General features: G+C 47.1%; 2 protein-coding genes across 2 annotated transcripts; one reads left to right on the top strand and one right to left on the bottom strand.

Moving 5' to 3' along the window:
- Positions 1 to 6,824: 6,824 nt before the first annotated feature.
- Positions 6,825 to 11,446, top strand: LOC128830506 (homeobox protein NANOG-like). The gene is made up of 4 exons (XM_054016350.1): positions 6,825 to 7,005; positions 8,712 to 8,980; positions 9,792 to 9,881; positions 10,536 to 11,446. The coding sequence occupies exons 1-4, from the start codon at positions 6,825 to 6,827 to the stop codon at positions 10,938 to 10,940; spliced, it is 945 nt and encodes a 314-aa protein (XP_053872325.1). The 3' UTR covers positions 10,941 to 11,446.
- Positions 11,447 to 16,113: 4,667 nt separating this feature from the next.
- LOC128834724 (homeobox protein NANOG-like) lies at positions 16,114 to 23,915 on the bottom strand. Its single transcript, XM_054023758.1, has 4 exons — positions 23,738 to 23,915; positions 19,426 to 19,700; positions 17,249 to 17,338; positions 16,114 to 16,476 (listed from the first exon to the last, which is right to left on the bottom strand). The coding sequence occupies exons 1-4, from the start codon at positions 23,913 to 23,915 to the stop codon at positions 16,114 to 16,116; spliced, it is 906 nt and encodes a 301-aa protein (XP_053879733.1).
- Between the last annotated feature and the right edge of the window lie 434 nt (positions 23,916 to 24,349).

Here is a 24,349-nt window from a genome sequence, read left to right as displayed (position 1 = left end):
CACAGCCTAATCAATCCTGTCATTAGGAAATGGTTCCTGATATGAATATGTGGAATTAAAACACTGTCAGTGTGTGTCTCAGGAACTGGTGGTAATGAAAGAACAGACCCCTCAAACTCTTGACCTTGTGGTTTGTTCATTAGCCTTCCTGCCTGCATATTTTCACACTCTACTTTTCTGCCCAGGGAAGCAGTACATGCCAGTGACTGCTTTGGCCTAAGTCTGCATCTCCACTGTTAACAAAGGGCTACAATTATCCTGCAATTCTCAGGTGATCAGGAGCCTGAGATGTTAATGGGAAGGGAGAGCTTTGTCCTTTCTCTGACCTGCTTCCCCAAGGAATCTAGAGAAAGGAAAATGAGATTATAATATGAATGACAGGCTAATTTTTGTTATTCTTTCAAGACTGCCTTCCATCCAAAATCACTGCTGCTCAGTTGTGATGTTCTAGCCAGACAGTGGGAGGTAGATCAAGCACTGGAATGCTGGGGAGTATTGGGTTAGCACTGGGTACAGTTATGTGTGGGGAGCCCAGGACTGTTATACCAGGGGGCTGCGGGGCAGGACTGAGGGGCATGGGCAGAGCTGTGTGGGGAGCCCAGCACTGGAGTAGCAGGGGGCTGCAGGGCAGGGCTGAGGGGCATTGGCAGAGCTGTGTGGGGAGAAACCAGGACTGGAATAATGGAGGGTCGTGCTGCAGAGTAGGATTAAGATGTTTTTCTAAATTTAAATTAAGAGGGTTCAACCTTTACTGTTTGGTTGGCTCTCCACAGCTTATGAGATGCATGGTTTGTCTTTCCAGATGCATTTGATTTGATTTTAGATCATTTTATGCCCCCACCTTGCAGCATGATTTTATGCTCCCACGGAAGCACAATAGGTGAATGCATCAACCCCATGTTGTGAGGAGCCCACTCCTTACTCAGGCCAAACTCCCATTTTAAGACTCGGCAGGCAGGCCAGGCTAGGACTGGTTTGCATTCCCCGACACCCAAGCTGTAACATTCTTTGTCCCGGGGGGCTCAGCATAGGGTTGCAAATTTTGGTTGGAGGTATTCCTGGAGCTTTCTTCACATGACATAATCTTCAATTAAAGATTAATCTTTCGTTCCTGGAGACTTCAGGACAATCCTGGAGGGCTGGCAACCCTAGCTCAGCAAGGTGTGTGTGTGTGGCGGTAATTCCTTCCTACCTTTGAAAAAATCAAAACAAAATCAAAGAAACAACTTCTGACAGATAGGGTCCACTTCACACTCCAGCTGAAGTCTTGGGAGCAACAACAGTTGTTCAACAGTAGTGTAGAAAAGGGCCATTTTTTGTCCGAGATGCATGTTAGAAAAATAAAACCCTGTGCTACAGACAACTGCTTGCTGAGCTGTGTATAGTCCCACTATGCTGCAAAGCCCCTATTGCAAGATGGTATCCCCTGCCCGAGAAAACACAGTTCAGTCTTTGTTCATGGGCACACTACAACTTAGCCAGGAGAAACACGTTACGCTTGGTTAAAAGTTCTATTGTAGCTAATACCTAACCAGGTCCCCACAGGGGACTGTCTCCATTACAAAAGCTTGTGGTATTTGAACACCATTCGGAGCACCTGAGTTTGCTGACATGGTCAATAGCATATCAGCCAGTCATGGGTAAAACCTGGGTTGACACAGTGTTGAACATGATTTGCCCTGGCCTACACTGACTGCAAAGTCATGATCAGCATCATGTCAGCTAACTTGAACGCTCCCAGTCATATTCAGATAGGGGAGGAGGACTTCCTCATGTAGACAAGCTCACTGAGTTAAAGCCTTGGACACTCAAGGTGTGTGGATTCTGAAGCAGGGTTAGATCCTATTTACACAGCTCCTAACTCATGGCTCGGGTATATTTGTAATGTACACAAGCCCCTGCCTCAGACATATTTGTAACGTAGACAAGCCTTTCTATCAGAGCTAATTAATTGTGTGCATGAGTAGGAGAAGGTCCAGGTCCAGATGTGATATTTTGCAGCTTGAGCCAATCTCTAGTAATGGACCTGGAGCCCAAACAATGGTTGTCCGAAAACACCATGCTGGAGAAATAAAAACATATTGAAGATGCTTTTTGAAAGGGAGGCCAGATGGACTGAAATGGATTTCCAGGGCTGGAGGGAGGGATTTCCACTAGAGCTGGGTGATTTTGTCATGCAAATAGTTTTTTTCACAGAAAAATGCAGATTCAGGGCAACTGAAACTATTTGTGGATTCGGATAGATGTCAGTAAATAGTTTTGGTTTAAAAAAAAACAGACAAAAGAATTTTTTTTAAATGTCTAAACTGCTCATTTCAGCATTTCCAAAATAAAATGTTTTGACTTTTCATTTCAGAAATACCTTTTGTTTCTGTGTTCTCCTACATTTTATTTAAAAACCATTAACAACATTTTTTAAAAACCCTGAAAATGAAAAACAAGACAAAACAAAACCCTTTCATTTCCTGTCAACAAAAACATTTCAGTCAACCCTAAATGAAATTTTCAACTTTAATTTCACTGAGCAATTAAAAAAAGCATTACTTCAGTTTGATCTGAAACATTTTTTTTTCCAAATTTTTCAATTCAGTCACCAAACCAAAAATTCAATTATTCACCCAGTGCTAATTTTCACATGCCAGGGCCTACCATAGCCAAGATGCAATTCCTTATTGGGGAACCTCAAACAGTGTGTGATGGCTTAGGGTTGTCTGCACTTGAAATATTACAGTTGCCACTCTGCCGCTGTAGCACTTCTGTGTAGACACTATCTATGCAGACATGAGGGGTTCTCCCATCGCTGTAGTTGACGCTACGCACAGCTCATGCGGCGCCTCATGGTCTCAGACACCATCCGATGGTCCAGGGACATCTACATCGAACACATCACCGGCCACCGACAGTACCAGGAGGCGTGAGCTGGAGCGACATCGTGCATCAACTATGAGAAAGGGACCGAGAGACTTTTTCCATTGGACCATATGAACTAGAACCATAAACTCACAGAACGTTAAATCTCACTGAATGAGGGTCAATCCATCCTCATCCACTCATTATACTCCACACCTGAACATAGCCATTATATGAACAACATGCCCTCATATCTCAATATCTGTACTTTGACCTGTTAATCTTTCACCCCCAATCGGGGATATTGCAGATTATGTATTCCTTATGCCATCCAATCTTAAACCGAACTTTGCACCCCTTGATAATCTGTACGTTATTCCCTGATAACCAGAAACTTCTGCGCTTAAACTCTGTACCGTTTACTTTTTTTAAACATCATCTTAATAACATTTTTAAATCCATCTCCCTGAGAGGCGACCCCACACCCTCTGGCTTTTAGGTGCATGTGTGGTGTCTTTTCAAGCCAATGGGTATAACTGAAGGTGGCATGCCAATGATCCATCACCCCCTGGCTCTACCACTGCTCAAAACCTGGCTCTGTTTCTGCTCCTGGCAGAGGCAGGCACTACCCTCACTGAAAACAATGGCAATCAGAGCTGTTTGCCCCCAGGCTGAATTTAGCCCTCTGTCTCTTTTCTAAAATCTCTTTAGAAAACATATCTTTCCCCTTTGTCTCTGCCACACTTGGAGGTTCGCTCATGAAAAGCAATTTGCAGAGCTCGGTATTAATTATGATAGTATTAAAATTAACATTTGAGTGGTGCTCTTTACAAAGCCAAATGTGCAGGTGAATGAACAATATGGACCCATATATGTCTAATTTTTATTGACATAATAGATCAGTTTTGCCAATTAAAGTAACAATGACAATAAATAATATTTGTCCCAATCCAAAAGGCACAGGCTTCAATTTGACATCATAATTTCATAGCACTACCCATATACATAAAGTTAAGGCTGTGTATACTTCTTTGCAGGGCCTTATTTTTTGATTCAGGTGATACACTTATAATAATAATACCCAGCTCTACCATAGGTCGTTTCATCAGTAAATCTCAAAGCAGGTCGGTATCATTGGCCCAGATCTATTGATTTCAATACCTTTGTGGATCTGGGCCATTATCCCCATTTGACAGCGGGGGAAACTGAGGCACAGAGTGGCGATGTAACTTAAGCAATGCTGGCATTATTAATTGTCATTACCATTTTATTACACTTTAAAATGATAATAGAGCACAATAGCAATATTTATGGATGCCTCTTATTATATAATAGGATGACATGCCTATGTTGCAATACACAGTGCTTATGCTGGAGTTGTGGGAGTCAACAGGAGTTTTGCCACTGTCATTAAAGAAAGTAAGATCAACCCCCACTAATAGTTTTATTTATTTAAATTAGGAATGTGAAGAATGCCTGATGGCGAATTGACCCTACTGACCCGGCATGGGGGAGGGGAACGAGACAGTCACGGTTTGTGCTGTTTCTTTATTTCATGCATCCTTTTAGCCTGATTAGGTTTTCCCTGGGTTCCTAGTTCACTGCCCGACTGCCCATGTTTTTCCTTTAGCAATCTAATTTAGGAACAAAATCCCAATTAATTGAGAGTTCATCAAAGTGGGCTGTTGCTTGCGGCCAGCACACCAAAGGCTCCAGCTTGCTGGAGCTCATTTAAGACCTGTGAACTCTCTCCCAGCCATGGCGACATATCTAATACACTTAGCACCTAGTTCTGGGAGGCAGCCTCAGCGAGTGCCCGTTGGGGTAGGAGATTCGAACACACTTCCCAGGTGCCTTTGTTTGCAAGTGAATAGGCTGCAGATCTATGCTGGCTCAACTCCACAATAGGTTTGCACTGGTATTTTCGCTGGAGGTTTATGTGTATGTATTTATGTCTGGTGCCAGGGATTTCCTTCCTGATACCTTTGAATTCTTTTAGGAGGGGGTGTCTGGTACCTGCTGTGCCTCATTCCCCTTCCTTTGACTGATTTCATTGGCGGGAGGGGGGTGTCTGGTCTGCATGTGGGGAAGCTATTGCCTCTCCCTCTGGGAGAAGGGGCATGGAAAAAATTCCACCAAACAAAGGCATCGTGCCCCCACTTAAATCAAAGACAATTTGGCAAAGTTTGTTGACTTCAGTGATTCAGGATCAGGCAGCTCAAGCCTGGGGTTCTGCAACAACTTTATTTTTTTCCTGCACATGTTCTTCAGGTGTGCTTTTCAAACTAGATATTTTTCAGATCCATCCTGCAGGCTTCCTCCCCCTCCCCCCCCGCACAAGTGAATGTGCTGCAGAGAAACTCCTCAATGCTCCTCCCCCATCAGATTTGTAGATATTTGAATCCACTGATTGCAGAAGAGGAATAATCTCCCCAGTATTTATTTTTAATTTCTTTTTTTTTTAAGGAAAATATAATAGCAACTTTGCCTTCTCTCCACTCCAAAATAAAATAAGTATTCTTAACCTTCAAAGCTAAGGCCCCCAGATTAAGCTTTATTTAATGCTTTTATATGTTAATGCAATTTTGTTTGCACTTTGAAGGTGTTTGGAAATGTATTTTTAAGGGAATTTTTTTTTTTTTGCACTAGGGTTGGGGGAGAAAAAGGGAGGGAGGAGAGAACATGATAAACAAGATTTTTTTTTTTTTTTTTAAGAGCAAAAATTAGGGAACAGGTTTGAAAAATGAGTGGAAACAGTCCACCAAAAGGCATGAAAAGGAGTAAGAAGTGCAAGGTGGATCTACACATATTGCCACCCTCTAAATCCAATCCTGGGAATTTTGATAATACCAAAAAGTATATCAAATGAGCAAATCTGCTCTGCTTTGAACTCACATCCGCACAATTCATATATTAGGTAACTGGCAGAGAGGGGAAAAAACTCTAAAATATTATTGCATTAATTTGCAAGGAGGCTGAGTGCTTAACTGTTTGCAATTATATACCTGTTTTTACATCTGCAGTGCAGGCAAACATGCTTTCCTCATGCCCCAGGGGGAAACTCTGGGTCTGAGTTAACTCTACATTGGGAAAAGAGGGGGCTGTATGCACTAGCAGGGGGTGCCTCCCTATCCTTCTAAAATGTATACTCAAAAAGGACCTGATCCTGACACTGAAGTCAAGGGTGGGGGAAGGGTTATCATTGACTTATTAGTGGAAATAATGCCAGACCTAGTACCCATTGCTAAAATGAGAAGGAAATTATGTAGTTACCCTTCCTTGAATATTAAAATATTTCCACGCTGCATAAAGGATAGCCAAATTTTAGGCACCTTTCTGCCAATCTGAGCAAGTCTGTTGCAGAGTACTGGCCATTTAATGGCCTGTCTGCCTCACCTTTATTTAATAATACGTTACACATCAGAGGAAAGGGCATCAATAATTGTCTCGCTCATTATCTGTCTTAATTATCCATCCATGTAACTCATCTGCTGTTGATATAATTATTATCATACCTAGTTATGTATACATACAGCTCTGTATCTCTAGCATGCCCATGCAATAGATCATAGATTTCTGAATCATAGCAACTGTACACATTACAGCGCAGACACAGCAGGGCTGAACAGACTTTGGGGTATCCGTTTTTACAATTAAGTTTTGCAAACGGTGTTTGTAAACTATCCAAATTGAGCTCTAATTTTTTTCACTCCCCCCCCCCATTCCCTTCGTGCCCTTCTGTACTCTTCCTCCTCCCAATCCATAGCCACTCCCCTCCAATCAACTTACTTTTAACATGACAATGGCCTTGAAAATTCTCTCTAATCAAGACAAAGTTAGGAAGGGCATAAATCTACCCCCACTCTATAGGCATCTGTTTGTGTGTTTGTCTGATAGAGTCTGCCCCTCTCCACCTTGTCTTCTCTGAGATTAGGGTTTTATTTTGGGGTAACATTCCCCAAACACAAACATCCATGAGTGCCCATCTGGCAATGCCCCCCTACCAGCCTTACCCAGCCGGGGTAGGAACTGGAATAAGGTATGGAGACTACTATTGGAATTGCCCAGGGGAGATGGACAATGTCCCCCACAAAGAGGCAGCAGATGCTGATGTCCCGGTCCCAGAGCCAGAGGAGAAGACCCTCCATAACCCAGGTAGGTCAACTTTGGGATGACTGAAGTAAACACCAAGAAAAGTGATTATTATTATTTATCAATATTGTGTCTGAAATGACTCAACAAGGGGCGGATGTGGGAGAGCTCATCTCAATAGCTTTCCTCCATAGCCAAGTGACCTCCCCCTCTCCCCAAAAGACGCTGCTACCTCGTTTTTTAGGGAGTAAGAGGGAGTCCTAAACGCTGTCTGATCTGGGGAAAGATCGACCCAACTAGCTTAGAGGATATTTCATGGGGGGCTTAAGCACCCACTCCTAGGTGCAATAACCAGTCCTGCCTGGCAGCAAGTTGGTGCGGGAGGGCGGACGCCCCTCGGAACAGAACCAGAGCAGAACTAGAAAGAGGTCGGTGTCCAGGGCCGTTTGGACACGTGGTTGGGAGGCTCTTGCTAAGGGCCTGATCCTACTTCCTGGACGCTAAATGCCAACGCTGCCTTCCGTGGGGGGAAGCGAGACATGTTTAAATCCGCGTTGTGTGGGGTTGCGGGGGGCTGTTCACAGGGAAGCCGGGCGAGGGTTTGCGGGGGTTTGGGAGGGATCCGCTTTCCGATGGGGACTGGTGCGTGTCTGGCCCGGGAAGGGAAACCAGCCCCGGCCATTCCGCTTCTCCTCGCCCCCGGCCCCTCTCGCCTGGTCCCGGCCATTTGCAGCACGGGCACCGGACTGTCCTGCTTGGACCAATTCCAGTCCGCCACAGGCCGCAGCGTGCCCGTTGCAAGCTCCCAGCCATGCGAAGCGGGGGCGCCCTGCCCCCGCCTGTGACTAACCGGGCGGGAGAGCCCTGTGGGGGGCAGGAGTCGAGGTCTCGGGACGCGGGCAAGGCGCCAGGGCACCGCGGTGACCCCGACCCGGGAAGGGAGGAAGGCTCTAGCCAGTGTCCTGGCTCCACTTCTGGACCAAATCAGGCCTTGCTCCCTTCCTGGGAGGAGGCAAAAGGGCCCGCGTAGGGGGTATGAGGGGTGCGATCTCTGCACAGGATCGGCTCCCAAGGCTGGGTGGGGGACAGGTAGCTCCTGGGTGGAGTCTCTAGCGGGGGTGGCACAGAGCTCCCGGCGCCGAGCCAGGCTGCGAAGGTGCTGACGAGTCTCTCATGCTGCTGGTGTCTGGCTCTTGTGGATTCCCAAGGCGCATGCAGACTCCCGGGGCTGCTCCGGATCACACCGCTCCCTCCCCCCCGTGCCTGTCCCACGACAACACCGGGGAGACAGGAGCGAATCCATGGTGTTCCCAGCCCTCAGGAGACAATTTACCACCCGGGGCCAATGGGGAATTGCTCTGTACGGTGCATCTTGCTTTCCTGGCTGATCCGTAGTGTTACTACATAAGGCACGTTTTTCCCCTGCCTTGCTCTGGCTCCATCCCCAGTATTTATTTCTAATATGAATTTTAGCTGCTGGCGCCGTGGTGGCTTGTTTAACCCTAGATCCCCCGTGCGTCGGCTGAGAGCGCTTCAGCTTTCCTGGTTCATTCGCTTTCCGTCCGCTGCTGTTTGTGCGGTGTGGGCACACAGCTAGCTTGAGACACCCCACTAAGTCGCGTGACCCTTGCAGTTAAATGCAATAGGCATGTTTCCAGAGCACTGAGATCAGGCACCGTCCAAAAGCAAATCGGTATCCCTTAGGGATTGACTTGTCCTGTCACACTGCAGGCATCCTTAACGTGCCACTTTCCTTTCTTCCTCCCTAGAGCTCTCTCCAGCTTCCTCCAGCTCGGGAACACGCATGCGGTACACCCCGGACTCAGCCACCAGCCCCAACACGGAGCCCCCATCCCCACACCCTGCGATCCGGGTGGGTGGGGTGGAAAGCGGGGGAGGGGTGAAGAAGGCCAAGAGCCGCACGGCCTTCTCCCAGGAGCAGCTGCAAACCCTGCACCAGCGATTCCAGAGCCAGAAATACCTCAGCCCCCAGCAGATCCGGGAGCTGGGCTCAGCCCTGGGGCTCACCTACAAGCAGGTGAACACTGAGATCTGGTTCTGTAGAGTGTTGGCATTCTAGTGGCTGGGCTGCAGCCCTGATTTGAGGTGGTCTTACAAACATGGTCAGTTTTTCAATGGGAGGATCTCCAAGGCAAGGTCAGATTCCCCACTGTCTCCTCTCTTCTGTTGTAATTTACATCTGTGCAAGGAGGCTGTGAAATGCTACCCGTGTCAGAATTCTCTGCTTGCTCACCTAGGATTATCCATCCACTTTGCACAGGTGTTCAAGACTAAACGGGGGCAGGCAATGAAGAGTCAGTTCCTTCTTGTTCTATAAGTAGCATTCACTAGGCTCTTGGAGCCACTGCTGACCCCATTGCCCCAGCATGAAGGCAGGGGGGTGCTGTGCTGTGCTGCAGAGAAAGTATGGTCGACTTAGGTCTACTCTCAATACTGACACTAGTGTTATAGTGTCATCCTGCTGGGTGCTGTGCTGCAGAAAGTGGTGTGGGTGACTCTAATTTAGGACTGATCCATCTTTCATACAAAAATGGAGGTTCTGACTATTTTGTGATCATGAAAGAACCTGTGGTAATTTGCAGTAGGGGTATCTGTCCCAGTGACTGTAATTATATTTTACCTCCCTAAATTCTCCCATTTTCAGCTGGTGCTCTTCACTTCCTAAATTGTTGTATATAATTGCTATGGTCTGCCATGTTCCAGCCCAGAGGTGGCTGCATTTCAGTGCTGGGTGAAGCAATCCCTTTATGTATTGTCTAAAAAATATTTTGTGAGCTCTGTCTAAAAAGGGATTTTTATGCCCTATCTCCTACCCCTATCATCTCTAGGTAAAAACATGGTTTCAAAACCAACGGATGAAGTTTAAACGATGCCAGAAGGAAACTCAGTGGATGGAAAAAGGGACATGCCTATCCCAAGTAAGAGGTTTCATTATGGGCAGTTACCAAGGGAACCTATAATATCTATCTAATGTACATGTTTGCTATCCAGTTAATATGGGATGCTCATGGGTTTAGTAACCAGCCCTTGCTCAGTGTTTCCAGTACAGCATTCATTCATTCTCTGTTTATTGTATTATGTAATTTAAGCCGACATTGAGGATTGAATGGATCTGGGGGAAGGGGAACAGAACTTTCCACTTCTATGACAGGTTTCAGGGTAGCAGCCGTGTTAGTTTGTATCCTCAAAAAGAACAGGAGTACTTGTGGCACCTTAGAGACTAACAAATTTATTAGAGCATAAGCTTTCGTGGGCTACAACCCACTTCTAGGATCTCAGGTCGGGGGACTGGTTGGATTAGAGAATGGCATATGGATACCAGTTGCAATCCAGTCAACCCAGGAGGAGCAGGGGATGGGGTAGGGAGTCTTTCACCTCTAGGATATTGTTACTTGTATTGTGGTAGTGCCTAGATCCTAGGGCCCCATTGTGCACTGGAGATATATATAAAGAAAAGGCAGTCCCTGCCCCAAAGAGTTTATAATCTCCTGGTTTGTGCTATTGGAGCCTGGGTACTGTTTGCTTGTACCTGTATTGAACCGCCTTCTCTCTCTCTCAATGGATTTCATCAGGCAGGTTACCTGGATCTGAACCCCAGTTATCACCAGGGTTGTCCAGTTAGTGCCAGCAGGAACATCCAGACTGTGACCAATGTGCATCAGAGCTATGGTAGCAGCCAGACCTATGGGAATAGCCAGAGCCTGTATCCCTTCGTGGCTATCGAGGAGGAGGGGTTCTTTGGGAAAGCTGGGGGAGCCTGCAGTGCCCAGCAGGCAATGGGCTTCTTCAGCCAGCAAAAGATGAACTTTTATCATGGCTTCCCAGCGAACATGGATTATGCCAGCGTGGAGACAGAAGATGGCTACCACTTCCAGAATGCCTCTGTCAATGCAACGTCCTTCCCGGGCACTGCTGGGTGCCAGCAGTACCAGCCAGCATGGCACCCTCAAGGGACGCAAAGCAACTATAACTCTTAGGCCTATCCTTTTTCTTTCCCTCTCCCACTCTTTCTTCCGTTTCTGTTATCCAGCCTCTCAGTTCTTTAGGGCCCTGATCCTGACTCCTGAGATGTGTGGAGTCCCCCAGCTCCCATTGACTCCAGTGGAGGGGCTTGGCACCTTGCACAATGGTTGGGGTCTCTCTCTCCTTCTCTTCTTTAAGAGGCACCTGTCTGTGTCTTACTCAAGAGGTGTGCTGCATGGCTCTGAAGTTGACTTTCCTCATATTGACCCTGGCTGGCTCCAGGAATAGGCTCTGTATGTGTATGGAAAGCCATGTTCATGCAAGGAAGTGTGTGAATGTTGGAATTGGAGATAACAGAGTCTACACCAGTGAGTCCTTTCCCTACCCTAGTGTCCCCAATACAGCAGTATCCCCTCTGTAGATCCTTTCCAGGGCTTAGTCCAGTCCTTGTTTGAAATTAATTACAAATATTTGCACTGTAAATAAAAATAAATAAACAAAACCAAGCATGGGGTTTTCTCTGGATAAGATTCTTCCACCCTTCAGCAGACCCCTCACTGTTAGAAAATGTTCCTGATTATGCAACATGAAATTTCCCCCCTTTCTGTTTTCCCTCCCTCCACCAGCCAACTTCCCTAACATTTAAACATCTAATACATCCTTCAACAGGGGACTCTCTCCAGCCCTGACCAGGGCCTAGGATTGATCATTTATAATCTTAACAAAATCTCCGATTTACTATGATCCGTAAATAACTGCAATCCCTTTTTAATTAGGACCTGAATATCTACCAAACAGTGATAAGAGACTGCCCAATCCTCAGCTGGTGCAAATCAGTATAGCTTCATTGACATCACCATTTGCACCAGCTAAGCATCTGGACCACCACAGGGGTGAATGGAATTCAGATTTTAATTTCAATTCATTGTCTAATTAAGGAAAAGAGAGAAAGGAGATTGAGAAAGAGGAGTAGAGGAAGGAAAAGGGGAGGGACGGAAGAGGGAGAAAGATGGAGAAAGTACAAAGTAATCAAATGTGGTGGGTTAGGTTAATATCCTAATCCAAGAAAATTACCTCTAGTGTTTACAAAGTGGCTAACTTCTTTATGCGTGTCAGTCCCTTTCATTCTAACTGCTCTCCCTCCACATCTCCCCTGCTCTACTCTGCCGGCAGGCTCCCAGCACACATGACCCTGGCTGTGGCATCGCAAGTCATCAGCGCTGTGAGAGCAACTGATGTCCTCAGGTATCCATCTGATTCTCTTATAGTAGTAATAATAATAGCTCTTGTATCTGTACATGAAGGATCCCATAGCACTTCACAAATTACAAACACAGCACCCCTGGAATGAGGCCACTCTGGGGTGGAGGGTGGCAGCCAGGCAAAAATATTCTAGTTATTTCAAACCTGATGCTTATATCACTTAACCTAGAAATTAGAGATGGTGGATAAGTCTATTAGATCCTATCTATCCCATTCTCCCAGGGCCAGTGCAGGATTGCTTCCCTACTGTTCTTCTCCAATTCTAGTTTTAAGTGACTCTGTTAATGGGGCTTCCCTCACTTTCCTTGGGGAGACATTGCCACAGGCTAATTAGATTACTTATCTATTTTTTTTGTTTGTTTGTTTAACGTGGGACACTGTCAGCTTCTCCTGGACTCAATGTTTAAGTATGAAAGGCAGGGAGAAAGTGAGAGGTGGGAATTAAAAAGCCAAACCCCAACTTGATATAAATACAATTGTTTTCATAAATGTCTTTTAAATTTCAATAAAAACAGGTTTTAAAAAACTAAATTGTCCCCTGCAGTGCTGTGGAACTTAAGGTCATGCACAACTTGCAGCTTGTAAAACTGACTCAAAAAAGGAAGTGAAACGGACTAATTCCACTGTCCCAAGCCAGATGCAAAAAAGTAAACAAACAGCATCAATAGTGAAAAATGAATGACATGTTAAAGATTTGTTTAGTTTGAATAGCAGGTATTGTTGGTAGTTCATGTAGTAGTTTTTGTTGTTAATGTATGATTTTTATCTCAATGCTATCTTAACATATCTGCACAAGGACTTTGTCCTACTTACATTTTTAATGCAAAGCAGATAAATGTTTACTATCATGGATTGCTGGGTATATTATTTTTCCCATTTGTTTTTAAAAAAAGACTTCTTACTTGCAATGCAATTTAACTTGTGTTTTGTTACGCTGCGTCTGTTTTATCACTTTTTTTTGTTTCTATCTAATGTTTTTATAAACTCGTGTTTTACATTTGAATGGAAAAATAAACTGGATTTATTTTAATGGGGTGTCAGTTCAGTGATGTCATAACTTTACTTTCTTTCATCCTGAAGGATGAAAAGTGCTTTATAGGGACAACTTCACCTACAGAGATGAGGAAAAAGCATTGAGTCTTGCCAACCCCAAGAGTTTAAATATCATGAGAATTTAAAAAACAGTAAATGTTTGGGTGCTTTTTCTTTGCTGGCTTCTGAGCCTTTAGGTTGAATTCACTTCCTGTTTTCCAGATTTTTCTCTGCAACCATGAGGGCTAGAAACTTATATTATAAAAACAAAACTGGGTAATCTCTTGATTCACGTAGCTCAGTACAAGAATGTTATGTTCATGGGACATAAAAAAAATCATTAAGAACATAACATCTTTCAGGAAGGTTGGAAAGTCACAGTACTTTAATTCTTAAAATCCAGACTTTTAACACACACAACCCAAAAAACAGACAAAGCAGGCTGTTCCCCAAAACAGGCATCATTCACCCACCCCACCTTACTGTCGACTGTCTGCAGGGTGCTGCTGAAAGTCCAGCTGCTTCCCTACAGAAACCCCTTGCCTGCAAGCAGGACCAGGAAGCCCTTTTTACAAATCACAGTTATAGTTTTGAATATACTACAAAGAACTGGGAATAGTGCCCATTATTCAGTTCAAGGTGAACGTGCTGATGCATTACATGTGCTCTCCTGCTTTCCCACTCCCCCTGTGCTCTGCTCCCCAGTTCAGACATGCACTGTGGTGGTTTGGGGGGGAGGTTCTGTGCTTTCAGTCTCTCTGGTTTCTCTTCTCTGGCTCAGCACTAGCCCTGCAGCATTACAGGAATTATCCTGCTTTCTCTGTACCATCATTGTCTCCATGTGGATGTCTGCAGACGCAGAGGCCTTGTAGCTAGACTGTAAAGTGTGGGCTGTAGAAGTGGAATGTAGAATCAGTTGCTTGGCAACCTTCAAGAGAACTGCAATTTGTGTTTTCATTTCCCTACGCAAATTGAATGCTGGGCCATAAAGGTACCAGATAGGTGAAAACCCAGGAAAACTGAAATCCTCTGCTTCCCTCCTCCCCCATCCCCATGCCCTCACTCCTGCCATGACTCACCATTGGGATGAGAATGGAACTGAATCTTCACCCTTGATGAGTGCTATAAATACCAAACAATAATAATGGGCTAATTATAACTAGTGCCTTGGTGATTTTTGTGGGTTAGCCATTAAGAGTTTATCAGGGTTACATGCTTTGCCTTTCTCACCAAAGATCTCAAAGCGCTTTGCAAATATGGATGAATATATGTGTGGTAAATAAGAATCATTCTCTCCATTTCACCAAACGGAGAACCAAGGCATGGGAGGGGTAAAATGACAAAGGCCTGATCTACACTAACCTGAAGTTAGGTTGACTTAACTACCTCACTCAGGGCTGTGGAAAAAAAATTCATGCCGTGTGATGCAGTTAAACCAGCTCAAGCCCCAATGTTGGCACTAGGTTGATGGAGGAATTTTCCAATTGACCTAGTTACCACCTCCCTCAGAGGTGGATTTGCTATTGCACCGGAAGAATACCTATCGCTGTAGTGTCTATGCTATAGTGGCACAGCTGCAGCAATTCTAGTGTAGAGATCCTTAATTGAACTTGCACAGCAGTTGTGTTCTAGAGCCCACAACAAAGCCTGAGCACATAAAACTAGAGAGCAGTGTGAACTGAGTACCCTTACGGATTTTCTGAGGCAGCTACCTCACTTAAAGGACAATTGCTGGAAAACCTGGTCAGGTGGCAACCCTTGCTTGCAGCCCCATCCCCAGCTTGGAGTGGACATGGCAGAGGATGTTGGGTTTTTTTGTTTGTTTTTTAAAGGTGTTAGCTCAATTGAGTTAGTTTAATTTGTAACCCAGCTTCAAAAACATGTTAATCTGCATCTTAATGGAGCTTTTCAATCATGATAAACTAATACAGTTAAGCAACACACCTTTTGTCCCTCAATAGTCCTCTGCTGGGGTAGTGCTAACTCCCAGACCAGTGGAGTTAACACCCCACTGAGATGAACAGTCACACCTCTCAGAGCTATTGCTTTGTGTTTTTTAAATAAAACCACCCCTCCCTCCATGAGATTCTGATGTAAGTCACATGACCAGGAGCTGGTACTCTAGGCATGTGACCATGCTCCTTAAACTGGCCCCAGTGTCATCTAATATTGCTCAGAGCAGGCCTGCCCCGAAAATGGTGCCAGCCACCTGTAGCATGGCTCTAGTATTGCAAACTTCTGAACCGGTGTTAGCATTGGTGGGAAGCTTCTTACAGCACCATGGTAATACAAATCAATAATAATCCAATGTTAGACATGCTTTTCTATATCTTACATGGTGTTTCTGTGTTTTCACATGTTGCAGTGTCCTGCAGTTTGTCCAATGTGTTAAATAAAGAGAAATAGAGATATTTTATGGGAGAAAAAAAATCACCTTTTATTTTATTTGCAATAATAAAAGCACCTTGGATTTCTAGACTTCATCAACAGTAGACACAGCAAGGTTTAGTATAAACAGCCTAAATAGGGTCATAGATTTAAAGGCTAGAAGGGACTAATATGATCAGCTAATCTGACCTCCTGCAGACTACAGGCCAGAGAATTTCACCTAGTGATTCTTGTAGCAAGCATATATCTTGTGATTGAGCCAGATCATATTTTTTAGAAAGATACTCAATTTCACTGTAGGGTAAATGTGTGGGTATACCAACATATGTGTGTGTGTTTTGTTAGTGACTGCATGAGCGTTTGGGTGAGTGTGAGTGAGCCCATGTGTCTGAATGTAAGATGGGGACAGAGTTGTGTAATTACCAAGTAGGAGACAGCGTGAGAGATGCAGGGAAAGGAAGAGATTCAGTAACAATTGCTTTGGGCCCTCTGCATTAACCCTGCTTAGGGGTGGTACAGATGGTGGCCAGCAGTGCCCGGAAAAGGTGCCACAGTGGCTGAGGCATGGTGGAAGCTATAACCATCTCCTGTCTTTGCGCCATTGTATTCCATGGTCCCAGGGAAGCCATGATAAAAGTCTACTTTGTGCTGGGCAATGAATCCCACTGTCTGTTGGACGCTACAGGTGGTCCCACCTTTGCTGAAGACCCCTCCCTCCTCATTGGCTATGAATGCATAGGGGTTCTGCCCTGCTGAGTAGTTTTGACGGGGGTTGCCCACAGCTTGGATGTTTCCAGCTGCGCTGATCGGATAGCTCTGGTGGAATTTGGGGTGCACTTCCAGGTACCCGCTGGGCTGGAACCCAGTCTGAAAGAGAGAACAGGAATCAAAACCAATTGCATCTCTACTGACACTCACTGGGCTAAAATGTATAAGGGCTATCAATCCTTTTGATTCCAGGCGTATCCATGAGGCAGGAGGAGGTGGGGAGGGACAAGAAGAAATGTACTTCATAAGTCTGATATGAGGTGAAATGGGAGATGTGAGGCCATTCTCTGGGGCATGAGGCCAGACTCACCATTAGCCTGATCCGGTGGAACAGGAGGAGAGCTACTAACACTAGCTGGACCATTGCCCTGGTTGGCTGGGGGACACCAAACTAGCTACCATTTGTGCCTTAGGGCAGGAGGCACAGCAGTGGGCTAAATAGACCAGAACAGCAGAAGGCAGGCAGGATGGATCTTCGGCATGACTGAGTATGGCAGAGGCAGGTTACCAAACTAGCGGGATCATGGTACTGATCCAGTACAGCAGGAAATGGGATAGCAGAGGTAACAGGATTGGCACCTGAGCATTCAGGGGGCCTGGGGTCTTCGGCGGCGAGGGTCCTTCCACTCTGTGTCTTCGGGGCACTTCAGTGGCGGGTCCTGGAGCGAGTGAAGGACCTGCCACCGAATTTCCGCCAAAGACCCGGAGTGGAATTTCCACCAAGGACGGCAAAATGCTGCCCCCCAAATCCTGCCGCCCTAGTGGAAGTCCCGGCCGTGAGAGGGAATATACCACTGGGCTATGGGAGAAGGCAGGACACTGGGCTTTCTAGACCAATGGTCTTGGTCCCCTTTCTGTGGAATGCCCTTACCTGCGTGAGGCACTGAGCCCGCTCCGACCACAGGTTGTACTTCTGGCATCTCTTCAACTTCATCCTTCGGTTCTGGAACCAGGTCTTAACCTGCAGTGAGGGGTCAGAAGGTTCCCGGGGGAATGGATAGTCAGGGGGGAATAGGGAATGGGCTAAGACATTTTTCACCTCTGACTCACCGATTACAATAAGCCTCTTGGGTCGGGGTGGGGTGACTGGAGGGCTCAGGGAATCAGGGAGTGGATTATAAAGCATCTGAGTGGTTGCTGGTTACAATCTGGCCCCAGTTCAACAACAGATGCTTGTTTAGTGGCCTATGCAAATTGTGTTGGTGGATCTCTGTCCGCAGCGCCTACATTGTCCACATTGTGCCCATCATTGTGACATGTAGGCACATTACAGTTGTGAAAAATGAATGAGTGTGGCCAGCAACTGGCACAAATCAAACCCAACAGTCTTTACGGTCCCACCCATAGAATGGATTAAATCCCTCCTGATTACGGACCAAAATTAAGGAAACGTGTGTTTGTGGGGGTGTAGGGAGGGCAGAAGGCCTGCCCTGCATTCTATCAGTCCCCAAAATCAAGATCCCTGATGGGGGCAAATTCCAAAGCGAAGTCCCCCAGGGCTGTGTCTGCACTAATAGGGAGCCCTGCAAGGATGTTGATTGCAGCAAATAGCTGGTTGTCTCACCTGTCCTGTTTCTGACAAAACCGGTTTGGGGGTGGGTAGGTGGGGCATGTGTTTGTATTTGTTGTCCCAGTGTATCCTGGGATATCTGAGACACTAAGCCCAGAGTGCCCAACTCTTTCTTTTGGATAATAAATATCCAAATGCACTGCATTGTGGGATAGGGTTAGGAAGAATGGCTGAACCACGGCAGCTACAATGCTTGTGGTTTCTCATCCACACTAGGGAGAGACCATTATAGACAGCACCAATTCAGCTGGGCCTGGGCTAGCGATTTCATCTCAGGCATTGTAGCGGTGGCACAAGTGATGCTCATAAATCTGCAGGGATGGCAGTTGTGTGTGGCGCTTGCAGCACCTGCATGATGCCTTGTGTCAAGCTATTCCAAGCAGCAGATCTTTGCAGTGGTGCGGGCAGACAGGTCGGAGGGAGGAGTTCAGCCCTGGGGAGAGCTCACAGCAGCATCCCACCTCATTGCAGATGCTGCATGGGAGTATTGGGGAGGGGGTGGGGAGGAAATGATTTGTGAATTAATCCATACCAGGCCACTCAGAGCCTTATGGTGCAATTCACCAGTGCCTGGAACTGCTTCCAGCAGAGGACTGGGAACTGCTGAAGAGCACAAAGTGCAGGTAACTATGGTAACCCACTTACTGCACAACCACACCACAGACCATGGCGTCACGGCGCTGCCAACTCCTGGCATTCAAAAATCACGAATCGGGCCCTGAAAATCATGAGAGTTGTGATTTTTTTAAGCCAGATTTTAACAAAAGGTCTCTCTCGCTCACTTTGCCTCCTCATGTTAGCTATTTTCAAGCTTTTCTCTGAAACCAGGAGGGCTAGAAACTTTTTTTTTAAAATGAAAGCGAAGCTTCTCATGTTTTCATATGACTCAAGGTCTTTAGGAGAATCAGCAAATATTGGCGGATTCACAGTAAAATCTCAGGAGTTGGCAACACCAGCATTAGCTGGCTCCCTCATCGTGAGTCTCAACAGAGGTGCCAAGGACTAGCTGGGTTTTAGCACATTCCATCCATGGATGTGTCATTATCCCCATTTTACAGATGGGGAAACCGAGGCACAGGGAGAAGTGACTTGCTCAAGGCCAATGGCATAGCTGAAAATAGAACTCAGGCCTCTTTGAGGCCGAGTCCAGTGTTTTATCCACTAGGCAACACTGTCTCCATGCTGAAATTTCCCCTCCCCTCCAAGAAGGGTTTTTCTGGGGCAGGACTGAGGCACATTTGGGAGGTGGAGGGGGACAGTTATGTGGGTGTGTATGGAGCTTGCTCTGTCACAGCAGTGTCCTATACTTACTCTGAGGATAACTATAGGACATAAATACAAGTATTGTAATCCACACCTTTGCCCCTGTTCTGTGCTAATCACCCCCCACTTTTATTTCACTGCTGTTCTTGCAGTAAGTGACATTCAGGTGCAGCCCAGCCATTACAAGGCAAACACTCTATGCTCTCGCCATTCACCTGCTTGTAAGTGAGCCCCAGAACTGCAGCCAGTTCCCGGATCTGTTGGGGGCTGAGGTATTTCTGGCTCTGGAACCGCTGGTGCAGGGTTTGCAGCTGCTCCTTGGAGAAGGCTGTACGGATCTTGGCCTTCTTCATTCCTCCCTCTCTTTCCTTCCCATTCTTCTGAGGCTTGGATGCAGGGTGGGGGGACGAGGATTCTGTCTGGGGGCTTGTGGCCGAATCTGGTGTGAAGTGGCTGAAATTCCCAGAGCTGGAGGAAGCAGGGGAGAGATCTAAAGACAAAGGGGATATGTAATGAGCCCACATGTGTGTGTGTACACACACACACACACACAACCCTCTGCTGGGTGAGATCAGAACTGCTTCTCCGTGTGACATAAGCCATATACCGCTAGCAGCAAAGGAGATTCTCCTTTAGTGCAAGCTCTGGGGATCTGCACCTTTTGCAGCAAAAGAATCTGATATGTATCCCTGAGGCCAGTGTCGTTGTGAGTGGCCAGATTAAGCTGCACAGTGATACCCTAGGTGGGATGTTCATCCCTACAAGTCCTCTACAGGTTGTCCTTCTGCAGAGCACTTTGAGACCTAGGGATGAAAGGCGCTATAATTATATATGTCAAGGTTGTCACTATGCAGCTTAATCTGGCCACTAACGTGACACTGGCAGCCAGGATTGCTATCAAATCCTTTTGCTTCAACAGAGCAGACCCTCAGCACTTGAGCTAAAGGAGAATCTCTGTTTGCTGTTAGTGGTACAGGGCCTCTGTCACATAGAGGAGCAGTTTTGCTCAGGACAAGCGTAATTATATCCCTTTGGTAGATGGACAAGCTGGGGTGCAGAGGTAAATGATTTGCCCATGGGCACACTGCGAATCTGTGCACTGGACTCTTGGGCTTAGGTCTAGTCATTTTTGGGGCTTGATTTGGGGTCCCCAATCTGAGATACCTTAAAGGGGCCTGGTGCTCAGAGCCCAGGTGTGCTCAGCACTCTTTGAAAATCAGGCCCCTTTAAGAGGTCTCAGGTTGGGCACCCAAAAACTGGGGCACTCAGAATGACCCGTCACAAGTGAAAGTTTAGGCTTTGATCCCTTAGTCCTGTGTTCCAGCCACTGGAACAAACTGTCTCTCAACAGTAGTGTTACTTTCCACTCCTTCCACCCAAGGATCTCAGTGCACCGCACAAACACTGGCAAATTGACCCTCACCATCCCGCTGTTGGGCTGGAGGGAGGTATTATCACCACCGGTGTAAGATGACAACGAGAACAACCCAGTGAGCCAGAGTCAGGACAAGAATGCAGGTTGCTGGACTTGCAGCCCACTGCTCTAATCACTAGGCTGCCACTCCCCCTTGCGAAGCACATGAGAACTAGAATAGAATAGTGTGCAGATGAGAGTTTACAGGAGGAGAAAAGGCACAGACAGAGGACACAGAGACAGGCTGGGGCTCTGCTCCACTCACTCCAGAGACAGTATTCAAGAGGATAGAGGAACCTGCAAAGACCCTGCCAGCTTGTCCTGGGAGATCTCCTAAGGGGGTCTCTGCCTGAAGGACAAAGCCAAGATTGAGATCTAAAGAAAAAGCTTCCTAAGCAATCTGGGCTGTTAGTCCAGACAAAAGCTGCCAACATGCAAAGCCATTGAGGCTGCATGAATAGGAAAATGTTAACAAGTGAGATTACAGATAGCTCTCCCCTAGGTGTCTGGCACGTGTGGATGTGGCCAGCACTGGAGGCCAGGAGGGATGTATTGGTTTGCCAGCCTGGCCAAATGCCCTGGGACAATTTCTTCCCGCTCCCTGAGCTCCCAACTTCTCACCAGTCTGCTCCCTGATCTCTCCCTGATTTTAACCCCTTCATGTCCTTCTCCCCCTTACCCCCCCCCCCATAGGGAGAGGGGAGAGTTAACATCCATTTGTGGGGAGGACAGTTTCAGGACCAATAAGGGAATTACCCCCTTAGATCTTTAGAGACCATCCTAACCCATCCTTGGTCCCAAGCACCTGCCCCAAAGAGTCTGAATCAAGAGGCACTTTGGGAAATCCATCTCCCCCATGTAAGCTACTGATCTCTTCTGCAGGTAACTGGCTCCTCCCTGCTACCAATCCCTCCCAAGCTGAGAGGAAAAATGGTTGTGTGGTTATAGAAGACACTTGAAATTCAGCTGTGGGCTATATTCTGAGCAGAGCCTCAGGCTTGCACTGTGTGACTTAGATCTGCTACCGCCAGGCACCTTGGGTAGTCATTTGCACCTGTGTAAAACACCACTAGCAGAGATGGAGGTTAAGGTTTTACACAGGTGCAAATGGAGGTAATCATACCTACCCCCCTCACAGGGGTACATTCATTAATGTCAGTGAAGTGCCCAGCGACTACAGGGAGCAGTGCCATAGAAAAGTCTGTAGATAATCAAACAGCTATAACATGCCACAGCCAGCACTCTGCTTAGACCCCAGCCCTCTCCACAGCCAGCTCCAGCCCTGCCTTCCCCTGAGAATGCCAACCTACCTCGTGGTCCTTTCCCCAGCCCCCCACCTCCACCAGCCATTCCAGCAGGCCCCACTCACCTAGTGCTGATTCCCTGCCCCACAGACATGTGCTCTACATGTTACCTCCCTGCCTTTCTTGACCCCCTCTGCTTCTGCTTGACTTGCCTCCTAACTGCCACTTCCTGGCCCTAAGAACTGAGGGCCCCGGGGGGGAGTGGGGCAGGTCCCTGGCTGTGGGGAGCTGGGTGGTGCAGGATAGGGAGAAGTTGTGGCTGCAAGGAGGCAGGTTGGGCAAGGAATGCTGGTCTGGGGTGGGGGCAGGGAAGGAGTCAGTGGTGCTCATGTGTGTGGTGGTGGGGGGAGCAGGGCAGGTTTACTACAGACCCACTGCGGAACTGGCCCATGTGAGACTTGCATACAAGGGTGGTTGGAGAGGGGCTGCAGGAGAGTGAGCAGGGCTGTTTGGGCTGTGCATGTCTGGGGGGATCTGTGAGTTTGCAGCAATGGCGAAGGGAGGTTAGGTGAGGAGGGTATGTTCAGGCGGCCAGTGGGGTTAGAAGGGATTTCAGTCAGCTTGGAGAAAAGGCAGGACTCCATTAAAAAAAAAGCTCCTAACTCTACACAGTCATAGATGCACCTTAGTACCTAGACTAGCATCTGCTACCCAACTGGCCTTCCAAGCCCTAACGGGGAACCAGCCAGTGACTGAAGGGTTAGGAGGACTAGGAGGAGGAACAGGAGAGTCAGCAAGAAGCATGAATGGCAGCTAAACAAACCCTCACGCTAAAAACTGAGACAGGCTCAGGTCTTGACAGCTCTTCATCTCTGCAGACCTGTGACTCCACATTCAAAGCACTACATCCAAACCCTCCTCTGGGGTGGAGTGGGGGGAAACACCCAGCCTGCCTGATGTATTTATGGCCCATGGAGCATACTCAGGTTTTTAGCCTGAAACAACAATGCTTGTTTTTACAATGACTCAAGAGAGGTGTAATCCCTACCCCCAAATTCCCATTAATCTCATCGGGGCATTGACTCTAGAGCCTAAAGATAGCAGTAGGCAAAGACCCGCCTGCATTAACTATTTCACTGATGAACATTTGAGCAGATGGAGTGGGAAGGGGGTGGGAGTGAAGCCCATGGGGTGGGAATTGGGAACTGCTGCAGTGAAGGAAATGGGGAGAGAGAAGACAGGGAAAAACAGACAGAGCCAGGGAAGAGGGAGACAAGCAGAGGAAGGAGGATGGGGAAAGGAGAGAAACAGAGGGCAGAAACAGTAGTGGAGCCTAACAGGATTCCCAATCCTCCCCCCGTGATACTGCATGAGACTTGACCTATAACCATGATAACTAAACATTCAGTCACTGGGTAAAGGCTGTCATCTCTGCAATGCTCCCATTGCCAGCTCTGGGAGCTCTGCTGTGGGTGATGGGTGTGCGAAATCCTAAATGCATGCTCCAACCCATGGACCAAACATGGACTTCGCCTGTCTCCATAAATATGACAGCTCCGGTTTAAGTGAGGCCTGACCATCCCCTGCCCCCCTTGGCCATTAGCCTGCCAGGATAAGGTGTTCCCAAGGGATCTTACAGGTGTGGCACCAGGAATACAGACTGACAAGGATACTTTGCCTCTACAGTGCTTATACCTGAGGATCTCAAAGTGCTTGCAAGTCTGAATGAATTAGGCTCAGATCCACATTTTATAAAGGGGAAAGAGAGGCACAAAGAGTGGAAGTGATTTGCCCAAGGTCACCCACTGAGTCAATGACAGATCTAGGTGTCCTGAATCTCAATCCTATGACTTAACTTTGATGGCTTACCTGAGTTCTGGCTTTCCTCCACCGGAAACTGAGCATCACCAGCTGCTTCTGCTCCCCTTCCTGGGCATGACAGAGCATGTTCTGTACCCCCTGCTGAGTTCCAGTAAAACTCCCCGTAGCCCATGCCAGTCCCACTTGGGTAAGGCTGGTAAGAGGGCCCAGCCAAGTGAGCACTCATGTGGGTTTGGTTTGAAGGGGTGCTCCTCCCCCACCTCCCAATAGACAGCACCTCACTCAAGGGCTGGAGCTCACCACCCAGGATGAGGGTGCCCTAGAATGTCTACTGGGAGTTACCTTTATAGCTAGCAGTTCCCTTCTAAGGAGTACAATATCCTGCATCAGCCAGGTCTTCAGTGCACATTGTCATGTTAAAGAGGGTTGATTGGTGGGGAGGGAATGGTGTGAGAGAAGGAGGGGGTTGGGGGAGGAAAGTGACACACGGTGGCATCAGGATTAAAAAATGTCCCCCTGAATTCCTGGCATTCTCCAGTCCACTCTTGCATGGGTCCATAGCCCAGGGAAGTCAAGGTAAAGCCTCCCACTGACTCCACTGGGCTCTGGCTCAAGCCCTAAATCATCCCAGAAAGGAGGCCATAGAGGAGAAATGCTCAT

This window comes from Malaclemys terrapin, chromosome 1 (assembly GCF_027887155.1).
Source record: "Malaclemys terrapin pileata isolate rMalTer1 chromosome 1, rMalTer1.hap1, whole genome shotgun sequence".
NCBI lineage: Eukaryota > Metazoa > Chordata > Testudines > Emydidae > Malaclemys > Malaclemys terrapin.
Note: the sequence above shows the minus strand (reverse complement) of the source record. Positions and strands in the feature narration are given on the sequence as shown.

Coding starts and splice junctions, on each gene's coding strand:
- LOC128830506 (XM_054016350.1), top strand. CDS start 6,825: ATGAGTGCCCATCTGGCAATGCCCCCCTACCAGCCTTACCCAGCCGGG. Junction 7,006..8,711: donor GAAGACCCTCCATAACCCAG/GTAGGTCAACTT, acceptor CTTCCTCCCTAG/AGCTCTCTCCAGCTTCCTCC. Junction 8,981..9,791: donor TGGGGCTCACCTACAAGCAG/GTGAACACTGAG, acceptor TATCATCTCTAG/GTAAAAACATGGTTTCAAAA.
- LOC128834724 (XM_054023758.1), bottom strand. CDS start 23,915: ATGAGTGCTCACTTGGCTGGGCCCTCTTACCAGCCTTACCCAAGTGGG. Junction 19,701..23,737: donor GGAGGAAAGCCAGAACTCAG/GTAAGCCATCAA, acceptor CTTTGTCTTTAG/ATCTCTCCCCTGCTTCCTCC. Junction 16,477..17,248: donor GGGCTCAGTGCCTCACGCAG/GTAAGGGCATTC, acceptor TCTCTCTTTCAG/ACTGGGTTCCAGCCCAGCGG.